The following is a 24695-nucleotide window of genomic DNA, read 5'->3' as shown; positions in this document are numbered from 1 at the left end:
CAAAATATCTGCTCCACATGCTGCAGTGCCCAGACACAGTGCTATAGTGAAGCACTAGAGCAGAAGTGCAAGATTTGAAGCTATTTTGTGTCTTGACAGAAAATCAGAGCAGATCAAGAGCATTTCTGCTCTCCTGGTTCTTGTAACAGCAGGGAATTTGGCAAGGGGTTGTATGAAGCTGTTGGTTTGCTTGCAGACGTGCCTCTCTGTCTGGTTGTCTCTCTCTCCCACTGAATGTCCTCCTTTGTGCTGGCTGCTGTGCAGGTCAGTTAGTTCCACATTACTGTGGGTTCTCCACCTCTGGGCTTTTTCTTTGTGATTGCAGAGTGGCAAAGAGCAGCTGAAACATTACCATCACTGCAACTTCATTGCATTGGGCCATAGAAGAACTGAGGCCTCAGGGTGGCAGCTGCAATGAGAGCACACAGAACTTCACTGGCAAAAGCCACAGATTTCCCAGTCGTGGGGAAGAGCTCAAAGGCATTCCTGTGTTAGGCTTTGAGGCAAAATAACTTTTCATGCCTTGAAAATTGTGTTTCTGCTATGCTGACTGTCATCCAGAGGTCATTTAGAGGAACAGAGCCCATATAGCACAAGCACTGGAGGAACAGGGTGTGGTGTTACCTGCTGGCAGAAATCACCCACTAAACCCTTGGAGTTGAATGAGGTGAATTTGCCCCAAGGGGCTGGGGGGCTTTGAAGACCCTGGGTTTTGTAACTATTAATGTGTCCTCATAATCCCCTGCCTGCATGAGGAAAGGAGCAGGGTGAGGGTGTTGTGATGCACAGCCTGTAGTATTTATTGGTGCAAATGGGCGGGAGGGAGAGAGGACAAGACCTTGGATTGCCAGCATGTTGGAGAGCTCAGCACAAGCTGTTCTGCTGGAAAGGGAGAGAATTATGGCTGTAAAAAACTGCTAAGAGATTAAAAAAAAATCATAACAGGATAATCTGTTCTTTTAATGTGTGTAATGGAGGGGAGAGAGGCAGTGAAAGCTCAGGCAAGAGAGCAAGGGATGTGAAAGCATGAGAGATGGGCAGTGTGTGCCAGGGCTGGAAGGCTTTCTCCTCACCTGTCTGTCCAGTGGGATTGCTGGCAGTGCAGGATGTGCTGCCTGCTCCTGCCCTGCAGGGCCAAGCAGGAGGATTCTCAGCTGTCCAACTGAGCTGGGTGTGAAGGGCCCAACAACCTTCCACCATCAGTGTTGTTCTGTCTGTGCCTGGAAACTGCCTCTTCTCTGCTCAGACATGAGGTCTGGCTGCTGGGGCAGGGGATTGTTACCTTCTAGAAGTAGGAAAGCAATCACTCAGTTAGGCAGTGGGTTGGACAGGAGGCAGCACAGCACTGTGGACCCATCACAGGCAGTTTTGACTGATCACTCTTGGTTTGCTCATCTGACCATGTGCTGAGTCCGGGCTGGGTGAACACCCTGTGTGGTGTTCACAGATTTTGTAAGTGAGGTCTCCATCCAGCCGGGAACATGGTGCTCAGCTCCTCTCATGGTGCTGCCACTGGTCGGAGGTAGAGTTGTGGGATTGTGCTCCAGTTGCAGGAATGTCAGATTCAGGTAAATACTGCCTTCTCTTGGCTTTATTTCTTATGGCTTTCTCTAGAGCTGAGATAAATGACTATTTTAGCTTATTTCATTCAGAGTCCAAACAACAAAAACCAGCAGCGTTGTGACCAGAGGTTGTATTTTCAATCTACAGAATAGTCAAGGGGCCACTGCTAACTGGCTTTACGGGTCATACATTTCAAAAAAATGGGTATAATAAAAAAGGGAATTTTAGAACTTGTAATGAGTAAAATCTCATTAGAAGGTGTAGCTGATAGTCTGAGATGCATGTATGAGATGTATGAGGCTGAGGGTCTAGGCAATTTGCCTTCTGAACATAAAAGAAAAAATAATATGTTTGGAAATATTGTCTATTATGGGAATATGCCTATTATATCTAAACATAATTTGTTGTCTGGGATTAAAAACCATAGTACTGTACCACCCACTAGGGAGAAAATTGACTCTATCCCAAACAAAACTAGAACAGAGGTAATAACAGTGAGATCCTCTCTTCCATCTTTTTTGAAACCATAGACATCTTGTGTAGTTCAAGAAACCCAACCCTTTCTAAAAATGCGTAATATTCTGTGGGGCTTACTAACTGAGTATCAATACAGCAAATTGCACAACCAGGTGCAAAAAAAAAAAGGAGTTGGACATTTAGGTGAAATAATATTGCAACATTAGGAGAAGTATATTAAATAAAAAATTGCTTCCTTTTAGTCTCCAGCTGCCACGAAGGCAGCGCTCCGGGCAGCTGGGAAGGGGCTCAGCTCCACGAGGAGGTGCAAGCTGACCCAGGGACTCTTAACGCTGCTTTTCAGGTGCTCGTGCCCAGAGTCGCCTCCACCCTCATGAACGTCAGTTCTGATGCAGCCCCTGGTGATGCAGGAATGGCTCTATGTCCTCCCACGGTGTCCTGAGTGGCACGGCCCAGACCAGGCGCAGCACAGCAGCACTGCCCCCCCGCTGTCTCAGGTAAGAGCTGGCTCTGGGAGCCCCTTTCTCACAGCTGCAAGTTGGTGTGGGGCAAACCAGGACCTCTGTTCCTGGCGGCAGGGAAAGCTGTCAGCCCCAACCTCCCGTGGGCTTGCACTTAACGGGAGCGTGAGCTCTCCTTGAGCGTTCCAGCTGTGAAGTGCTGCCCAAGGTGGAGGAAGAGGGACAACCTGCAGAGCTGCATTTCAAGCTTCTTCCAAAATAAAGAGCGAGAGGCTGCTGTTAACAGCTCTTACGTATTTAGTTGGGTTTTTTTCCTGGAAACTTGGAAGAATGTCAGCTTTGGCTGAAAATGCAGATTTCTAACCTTCCTGGTTGCAGAGAAGAGGTAGGAAATGAGCCCTTGGTGAATGCTGTAAGGCAGAGGAGGAGTCTGACCTCTTTCCAGTCTAGTTATCTTGAGGAACAGAGAGTGTGTTCCCACTGTTGGTTTCCCTCCTCCTTCCCCAGGGTCTCTGAGCCGACAGACCAGGCTCCTCACCGGAGGGAAGGAAGGTCTCTGGGGATCCCTGGGCAAATAGCAGGAGTGAAGAACAGAAAGGTGTGCTGGAAACTGCCTGCAGAGCTGTCTGTGCTCTGCACTGAGCTGTCATGAGCTGGTTTAGCACCTTTAGAGGGGGGAAATGCTGCCTTGGTTCTGCCAGAGCCCGGCTCCCACTTTACCTGTAGCTGTTGGCCCCAGGGTACCTCTCAGCTGACTGGAGACTGATGGACAGTGCCAAAGTTTCCCTTGGGTGCTGGCAGTGTTCTTTCCAGGACAAATGAGGTCCCAGCTGTTTCATTGTGCTTCAAACATGGAAAGCAAAGGCTGATGCTGAGGCTCCCCCTTGCTGTGGTGGCCATCAGCCTGGCCCCATCCTGCCCCAGAGAGCCTGGATCTGAGGGAAGAAGGCAGAGCTGCCTCTGGAGAGGCTCCAGGATGCAAGAATGAGGCAGTGGGGCAGCCTCTTGGTAGATGAGTCAGGACTTATTGGCTCCAGGGTGACTGTTATGGTGCTGCTGCCCAGCCAGTGCATGAGTGGTTAACAAACAGCAAATGAAGCCCCCTCCTCTTGTCTGGGAGCTGGTCTTGCATCTGTCGGGCCTGAGAGGTGGTGAGAAGAGAGAGGAGGTGCTGTGCTGGTCCCAGAGAGAGGGACAGCAGCAGTCAGATGTGCAGGAAGGGAAGGAGGGGAACAGAGGGAGAGATACAGGGAGCTTTTCTTTCCCTCCTTGTAGGTGGAAGATAGCATGGAAACAATTCTGGGCAGCAGGACTGTGGGGGACATAGGAAGCCAGCCCAGAGCCTTCTGGCAAAAAGAAACTATTTGCACCCAGTCCAGACTGGCAGGAACATCTGTGCTGGCACCCATCACTGTACTGGGGCATGGGGGGGGGCATCTTTGTCCTGGAGCACGTGGGGGACAAGGAGGGCATCTTTTGTTTTGTGGGATTAGGTCTCAAGAACGTGACTCTTTACCTTCTAAATAACCAAAGCTTGCTGGGACTATTTCCTGGATAAATCTCTATCCTGGCAAACACCCCTGTATGCTCTGCATGTGCTCCAGCATCTGAGGGTAAAGTCTCTGCTGGTCACCCCATCCCAGCCCATGCCCTTTGCCATGCCCTTGCAGAGAGGGTTGTTCCCCAGTGCCAGCACCAGTGACTCTGCACACACCTGATTTCCCACAGGGGGTTGCCCTATAGCGGGCAGATCTCTGCCTCCTTTGTGCTTCAAGGGCAGCCACGAGGTTAAGGCAGGTTGGAGGCTGCTGGAATGCCACTGGACAAAGCTGGGATTGAGGCTGGCTGTGAGGCACTGCCGCCCCCCTGCACATTCCTGGGGGGTCAGTGCTCGGGGCATCCTGCTCTGCTGGGCACCCAGTGCTTCCCTGCTGCCCTCCTGGGTGCTGCCTGTGGCACCCGGAGGGCTGGGGGGGCAATGCTGGTTTCTTTGGAGAAGCTGGGGGGCCCTGCAGCGGATCTGTGGCTGAGCACAGGTAGATGCACCTGCCAGAGCCTGCGTGAGTGTTCTGAGCCCAAAAATAAAGCTCTTCAGGGGTGGAGAGGGAATGTGGGTCCAGGCTGCTGCTGCTGCTGGGGCTCTGGGTAAAGGGTGCTTAGGGGATGTTCAGAGGGCAAGCACTGTATTGTGCTGTACTGGGCTTTGTCCTGGGGAAGCAGGTGTTCAGCACCTGCACTCTGCTTGGTCACTGCCATGGGCTTATCTACTGGGCTTGGTCAGTGAGTCACAGGCTTGGTGGGCTTTTAATTTCTTAAACAAAGCTGGAAGGACTGTGTGGTCTGCACAGCTGTGTTGCAGTTGCACTTGCACTCAGGTAGAGCTGCTCCCCTCCTTTGGTATCTCCTGGGATAGAGGGGAGAGCTGGAGCATTCCCTGGCACTGCTGTGGGACTGACCTACTTCAGTGCCGTGAGGATCTGCACATGCAGAGTATTGATTTTTCTATGTGCAAGCAGCAGTTTTAGCTTGAGTGGATTATTATGCATGGCCCCAAGAATCCTGTGAACTCTGTGGGTGATGGTTTTCTCTGTTTTCTTGGTGCTCCCGGAGTGGCAGGATGGGGAGGCAGAGAACAGCCTGTTAGATGTTTTTAGATGAATCAAACTTAGCACCAGTCCTGGCAATCATTTGATTTCTCTCTGAGAACTGGTGTGGAGGGGGTATTTTTAGCTGTGCAGCCAAATTCCTTGTCTGATGATTTTCTCCTGCTCCTTGTTTTCCTCGGCTTGGCTGGATCTCTCCTCTCGACACCTCTGTGAGCCCTTGGACAGGACAACTGACAAGTAGCTACACATTCCCCTTGGAAGAGCTGCTACTTTCCCCCAGAGGCAGCTGCCCTTGTCTGGCAAAGGGGTGCCTGTTGTATGCTCTGTTTAGAAAGCGCTAACACAATTAATTATGGCTGATTAACCACCTGGGGCTAATTATCACGAATGAACTCTAATATCAAAGTAGCATTCGATCGAAATGCTGCCGTTTCTCCAACAGAACCCGTTGTTGTCTCACTTGTGGAAACGTGTCCATGTGTTTTGCACCGGGAATGATGTTTTTTGGAGAAAACTCTCACTCACTGAGTCCTACGTGAGGTGCTTCTAGTCCTGCTGGTGTGTGTTATCACCAGCAAGTGCAACTGTGTCTTCGCTGCCTCTGTGAGCAGGGGCACGATACAGGGCTCAAGGCTTAGGAGAGGATTCCACCGAGGATTTGTTGTCCGGGGATCAGCAGCCCATTTTCCCAGCTGAGTGGCGTAGTGCAAAGTGTGCTTCCTTCGAGTGGCTGGATTAGGATTTGCTATCACCTTCTCCGTGGCTTTTTGGAGCACCCTTCCCACCACTGCTCCCTCTGGAGAAGCAGCATCTGTGGAGGAGAAATGGCTTCCCAGATTTGCTGTGCAGGCAGGCAATATCCTTGAGCTTCTGTAGAGGAGCAGGTGGCAACTCCCAGTATTGGGGATGGCATAAAGGAGGTTGGCAGATCCCCTTGCTCCTTAGGAACAGAAGGACCAGTCTCCTCTCGAAGCACAGAAGCCCCGTATAGCATGGAAAAAATCATCATTAGCCCTGCAGGGACCGTGACACATAAGGACCAGCTCTGATTTAACAGCTAGCAGTGAGCTAAGCTCATTGCTGGATAACTGAGGAGAGCAGGAGATGTGCAGTAAGCCCTTCCTTCAACCTATGCTCTTAGTTATGCTGGAGCTGGCACTGCATCCTTCCTCCAGGCACAACCATGGGCTTCCTGGGAGCTGCTGAGAGACCACTCAAGGAGCAGGGCACCCCCTTTGTGAGTTGAAAAATGAGTCAGGGTCAGGACAGAGCGGGGTAGGTGCCCCCAGGCAGGTGCCAAAAGCCCCAGGCAGTGACATCTGGATGCAGCGTGGTTCTGTTTCTGCCCAGGTTGAAGCCTCGCAGGATGGCGCAGGACCTTCGTGTGTAACTCCCCAGGCTCCCAGCAGTGCTGCCGGGCCCCAGGCCCCTCTGGAGATGAATCTTTGCTGGAACGAGATAAAAAAAAAATCCCACAGCCTTCGGTAAGAATCCCTGCCTGGAGCAAGCCTGGCCTTCCAGCCTTGCCTGCTGCTTGTGCTTGTCAGGAGGCTTTGGAACTTTTTTGCTTGATGAGCCACATGAATTCACAGTGACCTTGGCTCAGTTCTCCCTCTTGTCCACAGCCTTCTGAATATTTCTCCTTATGCTGAAAAGCATACCCTCTGTTTCCACCCATCCCGTCCTCTCCTCCCTCCCCTCCTTTACTTCTCCTTGCTTTCTGCTGCTCCCTCTATCCCCTGCCATCTCTGCAGCTGGTCTCTTTTTGCCCCACGGCTTTACCTCCACACACTCTGTGCTTGTCCCTTTGCCGGCAGCCCTTTGCACTTCCACTGAGGGGAACATGCCTTCCAGACTGTCAGAGGTTGCAGCTCCACAGCCAGCATGACAGAGAGCTTAACTGGGGCGTGTTAATTGTGTCCTGCCTTAATCCAAGGCTCCTGGAAGCTGCCCAGACATGTAAATGCCAACCCAAGCCCCCCGTGCTAGCCAGAGCACAGTTCTGACCCACAGGCGAACACAGAGTGACTCTGTCCCCTGCTCTGGGCTCCAGGGTGAGGAACAGCTTCAGGGTTTCCTCTCCCCAGTCCCTCCATGCTTCACCCCACCTGGCAGTGTAACATCTATGCTGGCTGAGGGTCATGCACAGTCCATGCTAAGGTGTGCTGACACTCACTGGTGGGGTCCTGGGGGTCCCCACCCCACGATGGTGCTGTGCCTCCCCTCCCCAGGGAACCTGCTCCTCTCCTGTCTGTCTGACTGCCAACTCACTGTCCTTGCTCTCCTGCCAGGGCTCGGCTGGAGGCCTTTTCTGACCACAGTGGGAAGCTGCAGGTGCCTCTCCAGGAGATCATAGACTGGCTGGGGCAGAAGGATGAGGAGCTCTCAGCACAGCTGCCCCTGCGGGGCGACGTCCTCCTGGTGCAGCAGGAGAAGGAGACGCACGCGGTACGTCCCCTTGCACCTCCCCTGCCACTGTTCTCTGCTGGGATGAGCTGGGGGTGACTGGAGGGAATTGCCTCTCACTGGCCTCTGCTTTTGGGATCCTGGGGCTTGAGAAAGCTGGTTGGTCTAAGGGCAACCCGGTGGTTGGGACATGAGTGATTCCTGCAGTAACGAATTTTCATCATACCTGAAACTGGGGTAAACCCAGACAGATCAAAGTTTCCTGCTCCCATGATCAGAGAATTTTCTTCTCTCTGCCAGTGGCTGTTGGGTTATAGTTGTTTTTACCTTGAAAACAAAAATAAACTGTTTATTGTTGCTATCCCTCATCCCTGCTGGAGCCACTTCCCTGGTGTGCAAACAGCCCATCCAGCAGACAGCACTGGTGTGGGAGCTGCAGTTGGAGGGGAGGAGAGGACATCTTAAACCAGTGTGCCTCTGAAGTCTTCCCTGGCAGTTGTGCTGCTTTGGGGCATCCTGCTATTCCTTTCCTTGCTCCTACAGCAGCTGGACCTGTTGCTGAACAGCTGCTGGAAGGACTGTTTGTGTGGCCATGCTCTCACCGCATGAGTGAGGAGCGTCTCCAGTAGTGCCTGTGAAAGCACCATAAATAAAGCAGTTCCTCTTGTGCAGCCCTGGCTCAACACACCCTTCTGGGCTGGCTGTTCTGCCTCCCCACTCTGGCAAAACCACACGCCAAACCTCTGCAGGGGCTACCTTCTGGCAGGGGGTCATTTCTTCCCTGAACAGCAAAAATATTTCTCTTAATGTTAACTTCTCTCTGTGTCTCCACTGTGATTTGGGCCCTGGGGTGAATAAATAACTGCTGCATTTGGCAAGGGGGCAGCAGGGCACAATTTTCTGTCTCAGCCTGCTGTCTCATCTCTGTGCTCTGCTCTCCAGGCTTTCATGGAAGAAGTGAAGTCTCGGGGACCATACATTTACTCTGTCCTGGAGTCAGCACAGGCTTTCCTTTCCCAGCATCCATTTGAGGAATTAGAAGAACCAACTTTGGAAAGCAAAGGTCTGTGGAGCTCCCCCTTCCTCATTCTCTCATAGCACAGCTCCTCCCAGGCTGGCATGGAAAGAGTGGAGTGCAGGTGGTTGGCACAAAGAGGCACATCAGTGCTCTACCTCACACCACCGTGCCCCAGGCTGCTCCCAGTCCTTTGGCCGAAGGTCAGACTGGCACAGGGCAGTGTCACTGTCCCTGGTGAAGGCAGAAGCTCATGATGGGGGCACCTCATTAGACAGCATCAGATGTGCTCCTGGGCAGGGTTTTAAAGGGCAGCAGGGCTTATCCCTGTGAGGAGCAATGGGCACGAGTCTGTGGGCAGGCTGGATGCCTAGGGGAGCTGGTGCAGAGACAGTACTATTATTATTTGTTTTCCCTCCGTCTTTCCAGTTTCCCCTGGATTTTTTAATCTCCCATTTCCCTGTTCTCCCTCCATCTCTTCCCCGCTCTCCTCTGGGCTAGGCTCTCATTTTTGCTCTCTGTTCCCCTTCTGCTTTGCCCTCGCAGATGTCTCTCCCCGGCACCGGATCCAGAACATCAGCCGCTTCGTCTGGAAACAGGCGAACGTGGCCAGTGAGCTGTGGGAGAAGCTCACAGCCCGCTGTGTGGACCAGCACCGCCACATTGAGCGAACGCTGGAGCAGCTGATCGAGATTAAAGGGGCCATGGAGGAGCTCAGCACGACCCTGGACCAGGCTGAAAGCGTGCGTGAAACCTGGGAACCCATCGGGGACCTCTTCATTGACTCCCTGCCAGAGCACATCCAGTCAACCAAGGTACTTTAGGCTCTGAGAAGGCTCCAGCCTTGGCCCCAGAGGTGATGAAATGCTGCTTCCCAGGAGGACAGTGCTGCCCTGCTGGATTGCTCAGTCCAATGGAGCCTCGTTACCTGGGATCTCAGGGGCCAAGTCCTCCCTCCCACAGCCCCCTCATTTTGTGAGGGTGTTTTTAGCCCACAGTGTCCTGAGCAACTGGCTGTGCTGAGTGCCTTGTCATGGCCATACACAGGTACAGTGGCTCAGCACAGATGATTCATTGTCCCCATCCCACTTCTCAGGAGATTTGAGTAATCTGTAGCCTGGTTGTTTTGGTCTGTGTTTTTTTTCCCTTGCTAAGGTATCCTGTGGGAGGGTTACTCAGCAGTGGCTTGGCAGCCACTAGCCCACCCTGAGCTTGTAGCAGAGGAATCAGATCCAAGTCGTGACCACTCACCTGCTTCTTTTCCTTCTTCCCCTGCTCTGTGCCTGTTTCCCTGGGCATGGGACTCCAGCTGTTCAAAGAGGAGCTCTCCCCCATGAAGGATGGGGTGAAAGTGGTCAATGATCTTGCACACCAGCTTGCCATCTCAGATGTCCACCTGTGCATGGAGAATTCCCGTACCCTGGAGCAGATCAACACACGCTGGAAACAGCTGCAGGTGGGAAGGAGTCAGCACCAAGCACTGCAAGTAAACCATGGATGGGAGGATGGTGGGGAAGGGCCGCCACTGCTGAGCTTCAAGGATGATAAAGTAAGGCTTGGCATAGCAGGGATGTTATAGCTGGTGTTCCTAGTGGATGAGAGATCAGTTCAGTGTGAAGAAAGTGGCTGGTAAATCTGTAGAGGTCTTGATCAGGAAAAGGCAATGGGAGGAACAAAATATGCTAAGGAGAATCAGAGTCTGATGGGTGGAGGGAGTTGGGAAGTGTCAGTACCAGCTGTGGCTGCTTGGATGTCTGTGAAAGTGTGGATACAGGTGATGTGTACATGTATGTGGGGATGTGCCCTGTGCTGCCTCAGCCTGGGGGAGGGGGTGTAGATGGCTCAGCAGACTGGGGGATGCAAAACCAGATTAGGAGAGGAAGGAAGAGGACCTGTGTGCTGGGGCATGTCTGAGTCCACTCACAAGCCTTCCCGAATGGGTCTTCAGGAGCTGCCTGATGGGTTGCCATTGAATTATTTTGTCCACTTCTCCAGGCCTCCATAAACGAACGCCTGAAGCAGCTCCAAGATGCCCACCGGGACTTTGGACCAGGCTCCCAGCACTTCCTGTCCTGTACGTGAGTGGCTCCTTCTGCCTTCCTGCCTTGAGGCTGCCTCTGCACAGTGGTGTGGGCTGTGGCACAGGAGAACAGGGTGGAAAGCCCTGTTCCTGAGCCCAGGGCCACACACATGGCTGGAAAATGGCCCAGGCTGGTGCCTGATACACAGGAACCAAAGCAGGAGGCATCTCCCAATGTTAGCACTGTGCTACCTCACCCGGTGGGATCAAGGGCGTGACGTGGGCACAGAGCTGTGACACTCACAGCAGCATCTCCCAGGTGATACTGGGGCTGTGTCAGCCTCAGAGACTGGGTGGCCAAGACAACAGATGGCAGAAAAAGGCAGTCCCTCATATCCCGTGTTAGTCATTTGGAGGCTAAAAATGTGCCTGTTAAGGAGGTTTTCATTCATGTGGTGAGGCAGAGAGATGCTGTTTCTACAGAGCAGAGCTGCTGGCTGACAGCTCTCAGACCTGCCAAGGGTGGGCAGCAGGTTGTGCTCCAGAGCCTGTCCTTGGAAATGCTGAGCCCTGCAGGGTCTCCAGATGTCGGTGGGATTTGTTGGCCTGTGTTTCTCTGCAGATCATGTACTCCTATCTGAAAGAAGGAATGACTTTTCCAGTTGCAGGGATCGATAAGCTGCCTGTGAAAGGGGAAAATATAACTGAGGGGCATAAAAGGGCTTCCATCCTCTAGATAACAAACACGGGGTGGGATGTAACTGTTATGGGATGTGTCCTTATCTTCCCAAGATACTGCAGCTGACACACAGAGTGGGAGTAATGGAAACAGCTGATGCTTTGGGTGCCTGAGCCTGGCCATGACAAGTAGTGCTGTGTGTGTGCACCCAAATCCCACCTGCTATGAGCTCTGCCCATTGGTGACCACAGTGTTGCCTCAGGCATCATCAAAAGCATCAGGAAGTGTCTGTTCCTGAGTTATGAGCTCAGCCAGACAGAGAGCCCCTGTCTCAAGAGGCAAGATGCCTCTAACAAGATCAACAGTCTTGTGTTTCTTATGGGCAGCATCCCCTCGCCTGCACAAACACCCCCAGTTGTTGATTTGGAAAGGCAGAGCCTCTTCAGAGGCACCCACCTGTTGGCACAGTCCTGCTGGGCTGGCATGAGAAACAGCTTAGAGGAGTGTTTGGTGTTGATCTGACACGTCTCTCTCCTTGCAGCCTCTGTCCAAGTCCCCTGGGAACGAGCCATTTCCCCCAACAAAGTGCCATACTACATCAAGTGAGTGTGCTCCCAGTCGCAGCCTTCTCTGGCCTGGTGGGAACAGGAACTGGGGACCAGTTAGGGGTGGGGGGGCAGTGAGAAGACTGGTCTGAGCATTGACCACCAGTGAGACATGTTGCCCCCAGCCTGGCAGAGCCTGGCTTTCCCTGCTTACAGAGGTTCCCAGATGAGGGGGAACGCTGTCTGGAAAGGGAGTGACCTGGTAGCAAGTGAAGGCATCCTTCTGTGGGCATCTTCCATGCTGAAGTCCTGGGGAATGTGCTCAGAGGGATGCAACAGCCCCGGTTTCCACTCCCAGCACCAGCCAGGTCCTTTCCATAATCTCTCATGGCAGCTGCTTGAGTGCCAGCTTGACTCTTGGTTTCCATCTATTTCCCTTCCAGCCACCAGGCCCAGACAACATGCTGGGACCACCCAAAGATGACAGAGTTGTACCAGACGCTGGGTAAGGAGGCTGTCACACAACCACTCAAGTAGTATCCACTCTTTTCCAGCATGGGGTGCATGTGAGACCCCCCCGGGCCACCCTCCCACCTCTGGCCCAGGGTCCTCAAAAGCAAAGTGACCCCCTGCCAGACTCTGCTCCTCATCCTCCTGCACGTAGTCTGCTTCTGCTGGTGGGGCTGGTGCCTGGGAACTGCAACTGCTGCTTCCTGCCCTGGAGATAAGGATGTTGCACCGTGGTTTCATTCTCCTTTTCCTGTGTTATTGCAGCGGATTTGAACAACATCAAGTTCTCGGCGTATCGGACGGCCATGAAACTACGGCGGGTGCAAAAAGCCCTTCGATGTGAGTGTGGGAAGGGTTTCCCTCCTGTTGCCTCTCCCCCTGTGGAGGCATTAAACTAACACAAGCTTTTATCAGCACATCAAAGGCAGGAGGCACCAGGGAACAGGAGCTGAGGCGAGAAACCAGGAAGAGCAGCCCGTGGCTGGAAAGCTGAGCAAATCCACCAGTCTGTGTCAGTGCCTTCCTTTACAGGCTTAGGGTGGAAATACGTCAAAGGCAGGTGTTAGTCCAAGGGATTTGAGAACAAAGTGGTCCAGCTCAGATTTACAAAGCTGTGGGATCAGGCAGGGGCTCACCAAGTAGCTCAGATCAAGCACTGAGAAGTCATGAATGTACCAGAGAGCAGAAACCAGCCACACAGGCAGGGGCAGAGAGGGCTTCACTGCTTAAAGAGGAGGAAGGGAGCCAATGAACTTGAAGTCTGCACTGTTGGTAAAAGCTGGAGGATTAATAGCCAGGTGAATATAATGCCACAGGAGTTCAACAGGACGCCCGGCTCTCCCAGCAGGAGCTGCTCCTCAGAAACAGCTGAGGAGTTTCCAGGGGAGTTGGCAAGCAGGCAGAGGGGAATCTGATAGATGCAGCATCCTTGGCTGCTTAGAGCTTTTGGCAAGGCCTCTCACCTAAGGCTCTGTCAAAATTAACCAGCAGCAAGATGAGGGGGTTTTCCCTGAATTAATTGTTCCTGACAGGGAGGAGGTACAGTGGGGTCCCGTGCTCCTTGACATCTTGGGAAAGGCCTGGAAGAAGGCAAAGAGTGAGGGTGAGAGGAGGTTGGGTTCTTGAGGGAGTTGAACCCTGGCTGTGGAGTATTTTCATGACGTTGTGGTGACCAGGCTGTGCCATATCTGGAGACATTTAGGGCTGATGTAGTACAAATGGAGCAAAGCAGCAGTTGTCTTTTGCTACACTGTAAAGGTTTTTATGCAGCAGCAGTCGCAGAAACACAGGGTGTGGTCAGGAAAAGGGCAAAGTAGAAAGCAGAGCTCTTCCACATGCTGCTTGGGCATCTTTGGTTGTGCAACTTCTGCATCTTACATGCTGTGCTGGCTCCTTCTCTCCAGCCCAGAAATTACTTGAATAAGTGCTCCTTATTCAAGACACACTTGAGAGAAGGGCAAGGAAGTTGCCAAGGCAGCTTCCCCATGATGAGGAGTTTGGTGGAGTGGCCATGTAGGAAAGAGGCAGTGGGGGACAGATCAGAGCCATGTGCAGTCGTGGGCAGTGTGGACACGAGGGTGAGCAGGAGCAATTCTCACTGGCATGTGAACTTGGGTTCCCAGTGCAAGTCTAGCAGTTTCGACTGGAGAAGGGAGGATTTTTCCACAGAATGAAGTTACAGTGTGGCAATGGGCTCTGAGATCATAAGTGGTCTTGGAAATGGAAAGATTTTCTGGAAAGAGAGATTACTGGCTGCTAAATGCAGCAGCACATGCAACCTGCAGCCACAGAGATCTGAAAGCAGGGCAGCCAGGGTAGCTCACGCTGTCCTAGCCCTGTTTTGTGTTTGTGCCTTAAATCCTGCACCCTGTCAGAGCTGGAGACAGGACTGATCCACCTGTGGGCAGCTGCTGGTAGGGTCTGTGTAGCTCTGTGCCCCCTCACCTCCCCACACCAGCTCCACAGGGACATGGCACGTGCAGAGAGCTTGGCTCTGGGTGCACAGGGCCCTGCACAGAGCCCTGCACAGAACCTTCCATGGGTGGACACATCAATGAGGAAGGAAGGTCACAGAGGATGGTTGCTCAAGGTGGAGATGTGGTATTTTGGGAGAGGTTTACAAACGGGAGAGAAATTCTAGGAGCTTCGCCCATCCTGCCAGCATCTTTCCCGCTGCTGTGGGAGTCACACTGCCCCAGGTCAGGGCAGGGCTGCACCTCTCCCCTCTTGGTTCTCACCTGTCCCGTTTTCCCCTCTTTCCCTCTGCCTGTGCTTTCTGTGCAGTGGACATGGTGACCCTGGCCACAGCCTTGGAAATCTTCAACGAGCATGACCTGCAGCCCAGCGACCGGGCGATGGACGTGGTGGAGGTGATCCACTGCCTGACCGCCCTCTACGAGCGGCTGGAGGAGGAGCGGGGCATCCTGGTGAACGTGCCCCTCTGTGTGGACATGAGCCTCAACTGGCTGCTGAATGTCTTTGACAGGTACCGCTCCCTGTGGCCCCCCTGAGCTGTGGGGCTGCCATGCTTGGAAGGAGACCTCTGTGCTGCTCCTACGGCTGGGAGTGCTCCCAAAAACGCTCTGGCTGTTAGTGAGGGGGCTGCCTGGCGTGTGCTTGCCTTGCTGACCCCCCTGAAACAAAACAAACCCAACCTCCAAAACGTTTTCAAACCTGTGCAATATCTCTCCTTGCAGTGGCCGCAGCGGGAAGATGAGGGCTCTCTCCTTCAAGACAGGCATTGCATGTCTGTGCGGGACAGAGGTCAAGGAGAAGTTTCAGTGTGAGTCCCTTGTCTCCCTTCCCCAGAAAATGGTGTGGAGTAACCTGGGAAGCCAGGAGTGCTTCTGTTTCCTGGTTTAGACCTTCTTTGCCCAGGAAGAGCAAAGGAACATCTTTCCTGCAGTGACTAAGCTGCTTGCATCACCACCTCTCCCTCCCTCCTTGGGCCTACGCCACCTAAATTAGGAGGTTTTTTTGCAGACTGACTGGTGCTGCAGTGTTCTTGCTTGCATGGCACTGTAAGAAACAGAGCAGAAAAGGCACACGGGCAACAGTTATCCAATACTTCCCAGAAGGGGAAAAACCTGGGGGTGCATGTTGGGGAAGTAGGTTTCAGACGAATTAAAGGGAGCTGCTCTCCTTGCTGCATTTTAACCCTGGTACTCTGCCATGGAATATTGTGGAGGGGGTGGCACAGGAAGCACCAAGGGATTAGAAAAAGGGATTGGGCCAATTCACAGAGGACAGGCTAGCTGTGGCTGTTAAAAAAATGAGGTGTGTAACCTCTGTCCCAAGAAGACACTAAACCCTTGGTTATTGAGAGCTGGAAGGATAAGGTTAAAGGTTATTTTTTCTTATTTGAGCTGTCTGCTGGAGATGGTCAGTGGGGCCCCTGGTGTGACCCACACACTGCTCCCCGTGCCTGTCTCCTGCCCGGGGTGTGGGATCAGCTGGGTGTCAGCCAGCCTGTGTCTCTCCCGCCTGCAGATCTCTTCAGCCAAGTGGCCAACGCTGGGGGACTGTGTGACCAGCGGCACCTCGGTGTCCTGCTCCACGAGGCCATCCAGGTCCCACGCCAGCTCGGGGAGGTGGCAGCGTTCGGGGGCAGCAACGTGGAGCCCAGCATCCGCAGCTGCTTCCGCTTCGTGAGTGCAGGGCCACGGCCACGCTGGGGACAGGCTCACAGGGGTGCCGAGGGACCTGCGTCCCCCACGGTTGGGTCCCAGCTCTGAGCAGCCCTTTCCTCTCCCTTCCCCAGAGCAACGGGAAGCCCGCCATCGAGGCATCCCAGTTCCTGGAGTGGGCCAACCTGGAGCCGCAGTCCATGGTGTGGCTGGCTGTGCTGCACCGGGTCACCATGGCCGAGCAGGTGAAGCACCAGACCAAGTGCTCCGTCTGCCGGCAGTGCCCCATCAAGGGCTTCAGGTAGGGTTGTGATACGGGACCTGGGCCCCCAAGGGGAGGGCATGGTGGCCTGCAGGGGTGAGCTGAGTTTGTTCTGTGCTGTTGGGGGAACCTAGAGCTCTGCAGCCAGCAGTGTTTTGGGCAGGGCAGACCTGGGGCCAGCTAGCAGGGGGAAAGAGCAGGATGCTTTTCTGGGACTTCAGCCATCAGCACCGTGGGTCACTGGGGTGTGAGAGCAACACAGGCCACCTCTGTGCTCTCCTGCTGACCTCTTCTTGGGCTTCAAACTTGCCTGTTTTTACTGACTTCCACTGCCTCCCTATGGCCTCTTGGCCTCTCCAGGTATCGGAGCCTGAAGCAGTTCAATGTGGATATCTGCCAGACTTGCTTCCTCACCGGCAGAGCCAGCAAGGGCAACAAGCTGCACTACCCCATCATGGAGTACTACACCCCGGTATGGACCTGGGCTGGGCTGGCAGAGTCCTGGCTCAGAGCAGGTCTGCATTGGCAGCAGCAGCCTTGTGATGTTTAGGCTGGTGCAATCCCAGAAGTGGATCCCTGGTATAGTTTTGTATCCCTCTACATGCTGACAGTTGCCTGTGTCTCTGTTATTCTGGGGCTCACAGTGGGAGGGATGCAGAGCACCAACCAGTGCCCAGCTTGGCTTCTGCCAGACCCCATGTCAGGCTGACAGAGCTTCCTTCCATGTGCCCTTATTTGTATCTGCCTCTTCCTCTGTGGAGCTTGTCCCCAGCCTGAGGGGACTTCTCTACTGTGGGAACTGACCTGTGCTGCCCCACTTTTCATTAAGCAGCACTTTTGTAATGTTTGTGTCTCTGCAGACCACGTCCAGTGAGAACATGAGAGACTTTGCCACAACGCTGAAGAACAAGTTTCGGTCCAAGCAGTACTTCAGCAAGCACCCACAGAGGGGTTACCTGCCTGTCCAGTCTGTACTCGAGGCTGATTTCTCTGAGACGTGAGTTGGCTGCACCCTGGGCTGTGTCTTTTGACCCAGCCTGACACGCGAGCTCCATGGATGGAAGGAGCATCTCAGCTGTGAGACAGAGCTCCCACGGGCGGGCTGGAGGGGACACTTGCTCTGGGGGTGATACAGCACCTAGTTCTTGAAGGAACGGAGATGTCAGTCTCCCTCTCCAGCCTGTCCCTGGCTCTTCTCAGCCCAGTTGAGATCAGGGCAGCCTCTCCAAAGCCTTGCTGACCAGTGTGCCTCTCTTCCAGACCAGCCTCCTCCCCGATGCTGCCACACGCCGACACACACTCCCGGATCGAGCACTTTGCCAGCAGGTACCACCACTGGGCACTGCTGTCACACCAGGGCATGGAGCATGACTTCCATGGGTGTGGAGGGGTTTGGGGGCAGATGTATGGCAAGCTCTTGCTGCTTGCAGCCCCTTCCACCCCTCCCAGCACGCTGCACCCCAGGCAGGACCAGGCAAACCTGCCTGGGACGTGGCTGATGCCATGTAAATTGGCAGTAAAGACCATGCACCTGACAGGAGGTGTCGTAGTGATGCAGCAGCTTCCATGGACTGTCCTGTTCTTCCCAGCACAAGCTGCTGCTTGGATTCTCACCAGGCAGATCCCTCGATATCTTGCTCTGTCTGTGTGCTCACCAGTGCTGCTTGCAACCTTCCCATTGCTGCTGCCTTGTGGTTTGCAATGCCTCTGCCCTCACCGTGGGCATGCGAGGAGTACAAGGAGTTTGTACTTGAAGCTCATGCCCCAGGCTGGACCTGGAATGCTTTCACCCCTTTCTTTTGCTTATGAGAGCAGAGGCTGAGCTGACTGCACAGCAGCAGCCCTTTATTCCAGAGACTGTCACCAGAGCAGCAGTGTATTTTTGTTTTCTATAAAAGAAAAAGCTCTGTAGAGCCTGTGAAGAGGGGCAGACTGGTGCAGGCCAGCTGGGAGACCCTGCCAGAAAGGGGTCTTGCAGGGGTGTCTCTGACCATATCTCAACCTTTTCCTCTTTTTTTCTAGGCTTGCAGAGATGGAAAGCCAGAACTGTTCCTTCTTCAACGATAGCCTGTCCCCTGATGACAGCCTGTGAGTTCTGCCTCCTTTCCCCTCTCACCTCCTGATGAGTCAGAGCTCCTATGGCTCCATCCATGCTTAGCCAGGGCACAGAAATGCTTTCCTTCCCAGTCCCTTTGAGTAAGAGGCTCTTGGGCACCCCCAGCTAGCCAGGGATGCTGAGCCACTTCTGAGCTCTAGGTCTGGAGCAGCCAGAATGATCTCCCCCACATGAAACCGCCTCCCTGCAGGCTGTCCTTCCCTGAGGGAACACAAATCCCATCAGACTGATGTTCCTCACTAAGCTCTTTCTCCCCCTGCTGCAACAGGGATGAGGACCAGTATCTGCTACGCCATTCCAGCCCCATCACTGACAGAGAGCCTGGGGGCAGCCAGCAGGTTCCAGGAAGCCTCAACATGGATGACAAGGGAGAGCTGGAGCGAATCCTGGCCCACTTAGAGGATGAAAACAGGTAGAGGAACGGGCAACTCTGAAAGTGGGGCTTATAGCCTAAGGGGGAAAAGGGACTGGAGAAGCCTGGTGAAGCTGAGTGGAGCAAGGGAATAGCTGCTGGATCTGTAGGTGGGGATTGGAGATGTTGAGTGGGCTGGTTTGGAGAGTGTCCAGGCTAACACATAGGAGCACTCAGTGAGGGTGTGCACTACAAGGAAGGGAAATAACTCTGTTCCCCAAAATGTTCCTTCCCACGTCCCCAGAAGCTGTTCCCTTCCTGAACCACAAACTTGTTGAGTTGAGCTCAGGGCACTCTGTATTTCATGTCCCTGAGCCCCTTGAGAACAGTGGTGGTGCTGCTGCTCTGGACCACATGAGGTGAGGCTCCAGGCAGGGCAGATCAGCTCAGGAGGAGGTGATGTTTTCCCTGCCCTTGTTTTCAACCTCTTGGGAAGCATTTGCATATATGTTTCTGAACCTCCCACGTGGGGTAGAGCCGCAGACAGGCTGCCCTGCAGAGGGGCATCCTGATCCTCAAGCTTCACAAGCGGCAAAGCTTTGTCTCCGAGTTGTGGGCCATCCCCCCTGTGCAGCTGCCGGGTGTTTCCAGCACTCCCTGGGAAGGAGCGTGGTGATGCTGACAGGGACTGTCTTACAGGATCCTCCAGGGAGAGCTGAGGCGTTTGAAGTGGCAGCATGATGAGGCAGTGGAGTCTCCAACCTTGGCTACAGGCTCCCCTGAATCAGTGCAAGACCCACACAACGACGAGCTCCTGGCGGAAGCGCGAATCCTCCGGCAGCACAAGAGCCGCCTGGAGACCCGCATGCAGATCCTGGAGGACCACAACAAGCAGCTGGAGTCCCAGCTGCACAGGCTGAGGGAGCTGCTGCTGCAGGTGTGCTCAGAGCAAGGATCTGGGACCTTGGGGTGGGCTTGCCATATCAGAGCTGTGACAATGGCAGAAAGGGATGGTCACAACTGGGGGAAGAAAAGGACAGGGAGTTATAACAACCTCCTTTCTCGCTCCAGCCTCCAGCAGAGTCAGATGGCAACGGCTCAGCAGCATCCTCCTTGGCTTCATCTCCACACCAATCTGAAGGCAGCCAGGTAAAGGAGAAAGAGCACAACACCCCTGACACTGAAGCTGCAGGTGAGGATTGGGTTTGGGCTGAGCTCCTGGCCCTGTTCCCTTGGTCCGATGCTGCAGGATGCTGCTTGCACCCTGCCAGAGTGCTGGCAGTGAGGTGGCTGTCCAGAGAGCCTGCTTACACCCTCCTGCCCTCTTTTCCACTGCAGATGAGGTGGAAGCCAAAACCCAGGAAGTCAGCATGTGCCTGGAAGACATAATGGAGAAGCTGCGGAGCGCCTTCCCCAACTCTCGAGGTACTTGAGTGAAATCCTCCTCTCTTGCTTCTTGCTGCTCCCTCAGATGAGGTTTTCCCCACAGAGCCCTGCCCCGATCCCAGCTTCCCTGCAACAACTGATGACCCCCAGAGCTTACAGCCAAGAGCTCTGCTGCTGCAGCGCTGCTGGGACTGGTGTGTGGCCTGGGAGCAGAGAGGAGGAGGAGGAGGTTTCACACTTGCAAGGAGAGGCCATCAGAGCTGCCAAGAATATGGACCAAATAGATCCCCCCAGATGAGGTGCAAGGCAGCCTCCTGCCCTGCTCAAAACCCTGCACCCTGCGGGGCTCCCCACCGTGAAGATGGACAGACCTGCCAGGATCCTGCCTGTAGTGACCACTCTGAGCCCCCTCCTGGCTTCCTCCCTGTCCAGACCCCTCCAGGAGAGGTTGAAGCCCCAGTTACCTGGTGAGATGGAAGCAATGGTGCAAGCTCTCCTGACTGCTCACGGACAGCTCTTCCCAGCAGGGATGGAGACTGGGGGATGCGTGTGTGGAAGGCACTCCACTCACCCAGTGGGTTTGGGTGTTGGTCATTCTGCTCTTTCCCTCTGTGCTCCAGTCCAGGAGCAGCACTTGGTCTTTCACCTGGGGGACACAGCTTGGTGCCAGCACTAACATGAGGTGGTGGTCTGCCTGTGCAGACTCTTGCCCACTTCCTGCCATCCCTGAGCAGGATCCTGCTGGCTCTGCAGCAGCCCCCTTTAAGCAGGTGGCTCTGGGACCTATTTTCCTGACCTGTCTATTTCTCTTTCAGGTATGACCTCCCTTATCTAACACCTCCTGTGAGCCAGAGGCTTTTCCTAACCAGCTACCTGGCTGCTTTCCTCCCCCTCCTCTCCCTGCCATGCTCCCTGTGCTGCAGCAGGCCTTGCGCAGACTCCCTCCGAGCAGGTTGTGCAGGATGCTTGCCAGCTCCAGAAGATCTCAGGGGAACATAGGCCATGCAGGAGTGGAACTATGGGCTTCCCAGGAGGCTGGCTTGGTCACTTGGCCACAGTGTCTGAGCCTGGGTGGAGTGGTTTGGAAGAAAGAACTGAAGCCATGAAAACTGCCTGTCTCCCCTGGCACCCAGGGGTTGCTGCCTTTGCCTGCAGCACTGAGGAGGATGCAGAGCTCAGTCTCCCACTCTTCATTTTTGCCCAGAAGCCTCCAGGTTTAGGGGCACCAAAACACTCCTGGATTCACCCAGTTTTTAAAATAACTCTTTATAAAAGCATCCAGCTGGCAGCCTTATGGTTCAAGCTCTGCCACCCAAGGCTCTGCAGCCAGCCAGGCACGTACCACCTGGAGAGAGTCTGTGAGGTTTACGGAGTAGGGATGAGTCCATGTTAGAGCTTCAGCCCAGCTAGTAGCCTTATATTGAGAGGGTCTTTATAACAGAGCCTTATCGTTTAATGTGCATATATTTCTATATATTATTTATATATTCTGTACTTAAACACTCTCATGGACTCACTCCATTAAATTCTAATACTGGAAGTGTAGCTGCCCTTCACTTTCAGACCAGCCCAACTCCTGCTCCCACGGGAACCAGCACCTTCCCTGTTGCTGGTGTTGCAGCAGGGCTGCTGCGAGGGGAGCTCTCTGAGGGCTGGACCAGCAGCAGGCTCTCCATCCCGCCTGGTTTCCTGGGGATCTGTGCCTTTGCCGTGGCACAGAGAGCCTGTCCTGCACAGACCCAGCTCCATCCTTGGGGAGCCTCAGCTCCTGCAGGAAGGGGTTTCTTCAGCCATACTCCAGCCCTGGGGTTGGTCTGATGCAGGTGCACAGCAGGACAGGTAGGGCACCTCCTTTCTGCCCCCAGGGAGCAGCTGCCTGGCTGCTGTCCCTGCCTTTGAACTAAGCTGGGGGGCTGAAGGCCCCTGTTGGAAGCAGGTGAGTCCTGTGGGGCAGTGGAGGGGGGCTGTTGTGCAGACTGACAGGGCAGCTCGGGCGTGGGGGTGGCTCCTGGTCCCAAAAGCTCCCTCAGACTGGCTGTCTGGTGCTGTGTTATGTTGAGAAAGAGGCAGAGTCAGGTGCTGTGGGGTGACCGAGAATGGGGGCTGAGGTGGCTCCGGTGCTCTGGTGCCAGGACAGAGACGGGGCTGTTGTTGCTGGCTGGGATGGGATGCAGTGATGAGCTGTTTTCAGAGAGGCTGGGACCAGGGCAGTGTGCTCAGGCCCAGGGCTGTGCAGTTGGCTTCAGTGTGCTGGCAGAGATGAGAACAGTGCCCACACCAGGGGTGAGGAGGTGTGAGCCTTTATGCCCCGGTGTTCAGTGTGTTGTGTACAGTGTCTGCTGACAGCAGCATGGGTTGCTGTCCTCGCTGTCCCCTCTCACAGCTGGGTGAGCTGCAGGAGGGCAGTAGCAGTGGTGTTAGGCTGGCTTTGGGCATGCTGTGTGTCAGCATGGTGAGAGGGACCACAGGCCAGCCCCTGAGACCTGGCTGGACCCCTCTGTTATCCCAATGGCAGGATGGGTGCAGTGTGGGGAGGAGAGAGGTTTGGCCTGAGGATGAGGTGAGAAGTATCCAGCCTGGGGGGAGCTGGAGAAGAAAAAGGGGGCAGAGCTGCATGTCCCAGTGCCAGGTGTGGGGAGAGGGGTGACCAGGTTGGGCACTTGGGCTGTGTCTGGGAGCTGGGATATGGGATGGGAGCAGGCTGGCTAATGCTCTGGTAACCATGTACTGTGGTGCTGCTGTCCTCACTGCTTTGTGCCATCTCTGCTCTGGAAAGAGAATAAATTTGTATTTATACTGAGACCTGGATGAGTGCTCTGGCCTCTTCTATCCATGCATCTCGTCTGAGTCAGCTCCCATTGCTGTGCCACCCTGGCACTGCTCCTGCAGGGCTGCTGGGACACAGCCTGCACTGTCACCCTGGCTGTCAACACCACTTGAGGCAGAACAGAAGCTGAGAGCAGGGCTCCAGGTTCCCCAGATACAGGTGTGTCCCCCAACCACCCTCTTGGTCCTCTCACAGCAAGGTCTGTCCAGGGCCATGTGGCAGCCTGGGGGCTGGGACAGGGCCTGTGTGGGGACAGTCCCTCTTTCTCACCCAGGAACTTTTGCTGTAGGAAACCCTTCAGCCCTGGGAAGGATGTAGACAGCAGTGGGATGCTGGGCAGGCAAGGCAGTCCTCTCCTTCCATGCTTTCTTTCTGGAGCTGCATTAAATCTTCAGTGCCCAGAGGTGTCTGGGTGCCTCTGCCCTGAGTGTTGCCCGTGTTCACTGTGCCTCTACAGCTCAGTGAGAAGTTCAGCTGAGGAGCAGCTCAGGGTAAGGCTGGGGGCTCTCAGGTCCTCCCCACTGTACAGGGTGCAGCCCAGACTGATGGTAAAGCCTGGACAGGACTGATACTTTTTTAGCTGGACCTGCTCTACCCCTGTCTGGAAGGGCTGGTGGTACTGGACAAAGTCCTGATATGGTCCCACTGCAGAGAAATTTGGGGACATTCTCACACAGGAGAGACTCAGGAGCTTAAATGGGGGTGAAATGCAACCTCCTTAACCACCTCTCTCAGGAATAGCACGAACTGCCCCATCCCTGTGCCACGGGCTCCAGGGCAAGGCAGGAGGTGTGGTCTATGATCAGGGAAGCTGGTCACATCCAGGAACAACTCCAGCACATGGTGCCAGGGAAGAGCTTTTATTTCTCAGCCAGCAAAGCTCCGTGGCGCCCAGCTGAAAGGCGCTGGAGCCCATGAGTCGGGGCAGGGGTGCAGAGGGCACTGCTACACAGCAGGGACAGTGGGGTCAGTGGTGGCAGGGTCAGGACAGCATTGTTCCCTTGTCACTGCTGGGCCAGACCAAGCCCCGGGGCTCCCTCTCAGGGCACAGAAGCCCTGCTGCCTGTGCTGTGCCTCCTTGTCAGTGCTCTAACAGCCTTTCCCCCACACAGGGGTAACTGGCCTTGCTCAGGGCTCACTGTGCCCCAGGGTCTTGGCCCTGCTCATCACTGCACTGCCCACTGCCCCCTTCTCTGGCTGCCCCAGGGGTGAAGCTCTCTGGGGGGATGTTCCCTTCCCCAGCATTTTCTCATCTGCTGCCTGCTCGCTGATCCTTGCAGTTTGCCTCTTCCAGAGCCTCTCCAGGTGTCTCATCCTCCATGTCCTCCAGCTCTGGGGACCCCTCAGCTGGCTCCAGCCCCTCACTGGGAGGCCCCGGCTCTGGGGCTCTGTCTGGCTGAGCCTGAGCTGCACTCCCTGTGCCAGCTTCCTCTGTCCCACTGGCTCCTTGCTCCAGTCCCTGCTCAATCCCTGCTGCCTCTGGCCCCCCTGATGCCCCACATTGCCCTACACCCAGTCTTTCCATCTCTGCTGGTAGACTCTCTTCATCTTTGTCCTCCTCCACTTTTTCCTTTGCTACCTTCTCCTCCTCTTTCTCCCCTTTTCCCTCCTTTTCTTTTTCCTTTTCCACCTCCTCTCCCTCTTGCAATTTCTCATCTTCCTCTTTTGCCTCCCTCTCTCCCTTCTCCTGCCTCTCCTCTTTTTCTTCCTTTTCTTCCACCTTCTCCATCTCCTCTTCCTCCAATTTTTTATCTTCCTCCTCTGCTCCCCTCTCTACCTTCTCCTCCTCCATCTCCTCTTCTTCCTCTTCTTCTTCCTTTCCTTCTTCCTCTTCTTCTTCCTTT

The 24695-nt window shown here is 54.5% G+C and overlaps 2 protein-coding genes across 2 annotated transcripts in view; one reads left to right on the top strand and one right to left on the bottom strand.

Moving 5' to 3' along the window:
* Window positions 1-22826, top strand: part of DRP2 (dystrophin related protein 2) — a 28381-nt gene extending 5555 nt beyond the window's left edge. The window contains exons 2-24 of the mRNA XM_027690408.1: window positions 2384-2537; window positions 6458-6591; window positions 7399-7555; window positions 8456-8576; window positions 9075-9343; window positions 9838-9984; window positions 10524-10602; window positions 11769-11829; window positions 12216-12277; window positions 12547-12621; window positions 14566-14767; window positions 14979-15064; window positions 15772-15929; window positions 16043-16209; window positions 16531-16642; window positions 17031-17167; window positions 17431-17496; window positions 18193-18258; window positions 18555-18698; window positions 19338-19575; window positions 19710-19830; window positions 19977-20063; window positions 20840-22826. Of these exons, the coding sequence (XP_027546209.1) occupies window positions 2430-2537; window positions 6458-6591; window positions 7399-7555; window positions 8456-8576; window positions 9075-9343; window positions 9838-9984; window positions 10524-10602; window positions 11769-11829; window positions 12216-12277; window positions 12547-12621; window positions 14566-14767; window positions 14979-15064; window positions 15772-15929; window positions 16043-16209; window positions 16531-16642; window positions 17031-17167; window positions 17431-17496; window positions 18193-18258; window positions 18555-18698; window positions 19338-19575; window positions 19710-19830; window positions 19977-20063; window positions 20840-20859 (2817 nt within the window). The 5' untranslated portion in view covers window positions 2384-2429 and the 3' untranslated portion in view covers window positions 20860-22826. The remainder of the gene's footprint in view (window positions 1-2383; window positions 2538-6457; window positions 6592-7398; window positions 7556-8455; window positions 8577-9074; window positions 9344-9837; window positions 9985-10523; window positions 10603-11768; window positions 11830-12215; window positions 12278-12546; window positions 12622-14565; window positions 14768-14978; window positions 15065-15771; window positions 15930-16042; window positions 16210-16530; window positions 16643-17030; window positions 17168-17430; window positions 17497-18192; window positions 18259-18554; window positions 18699-19337; window positions 19576-19709; window positions 19831-19976; window positions 20064-20839) is intronic.
* A 476-nt stretch (window positions 22827-23302) lies between these two features.
* LOC113970982 (aryl-hydrocarbon-interacting protein-like 1) overlaps window positions 23303-24695 on the bottom strand; it is a 4327-nt gene continuing 2934 nt past the window's right edge. Inside the window, exon 7 of the mRNA XM_027690426.1 lies at window positions 23303-23496. Coding sequence (XP_027546227.1) covers window positions 23303-23496 — 194 coding nt within the window. The remainder of the gene's footprint in view (window positions 23497-24695) is intronic.

Source organism: Neopelma chrysocephalum, unplaced genomic scaffold (assembly GCF_003984885.1).
Source record: "Neopelma chrysocephalum unplaced genomic scaffold, ASM398488v2 Primary Assembly neopelma1_81, whole genome shotgun sequence".
In the NCBI taxonomy this organism is placed as follows: Eukaryota; Metazoa; Chordata; class Aves; order Passeriformes; family Pipridae; genus Neopelma; species Neopelma chrysocephalum.
Note: the sequence above shows the minus strand (reverse complement) of the source record. Positions and strands in the feature narration are given on the sequence as shown.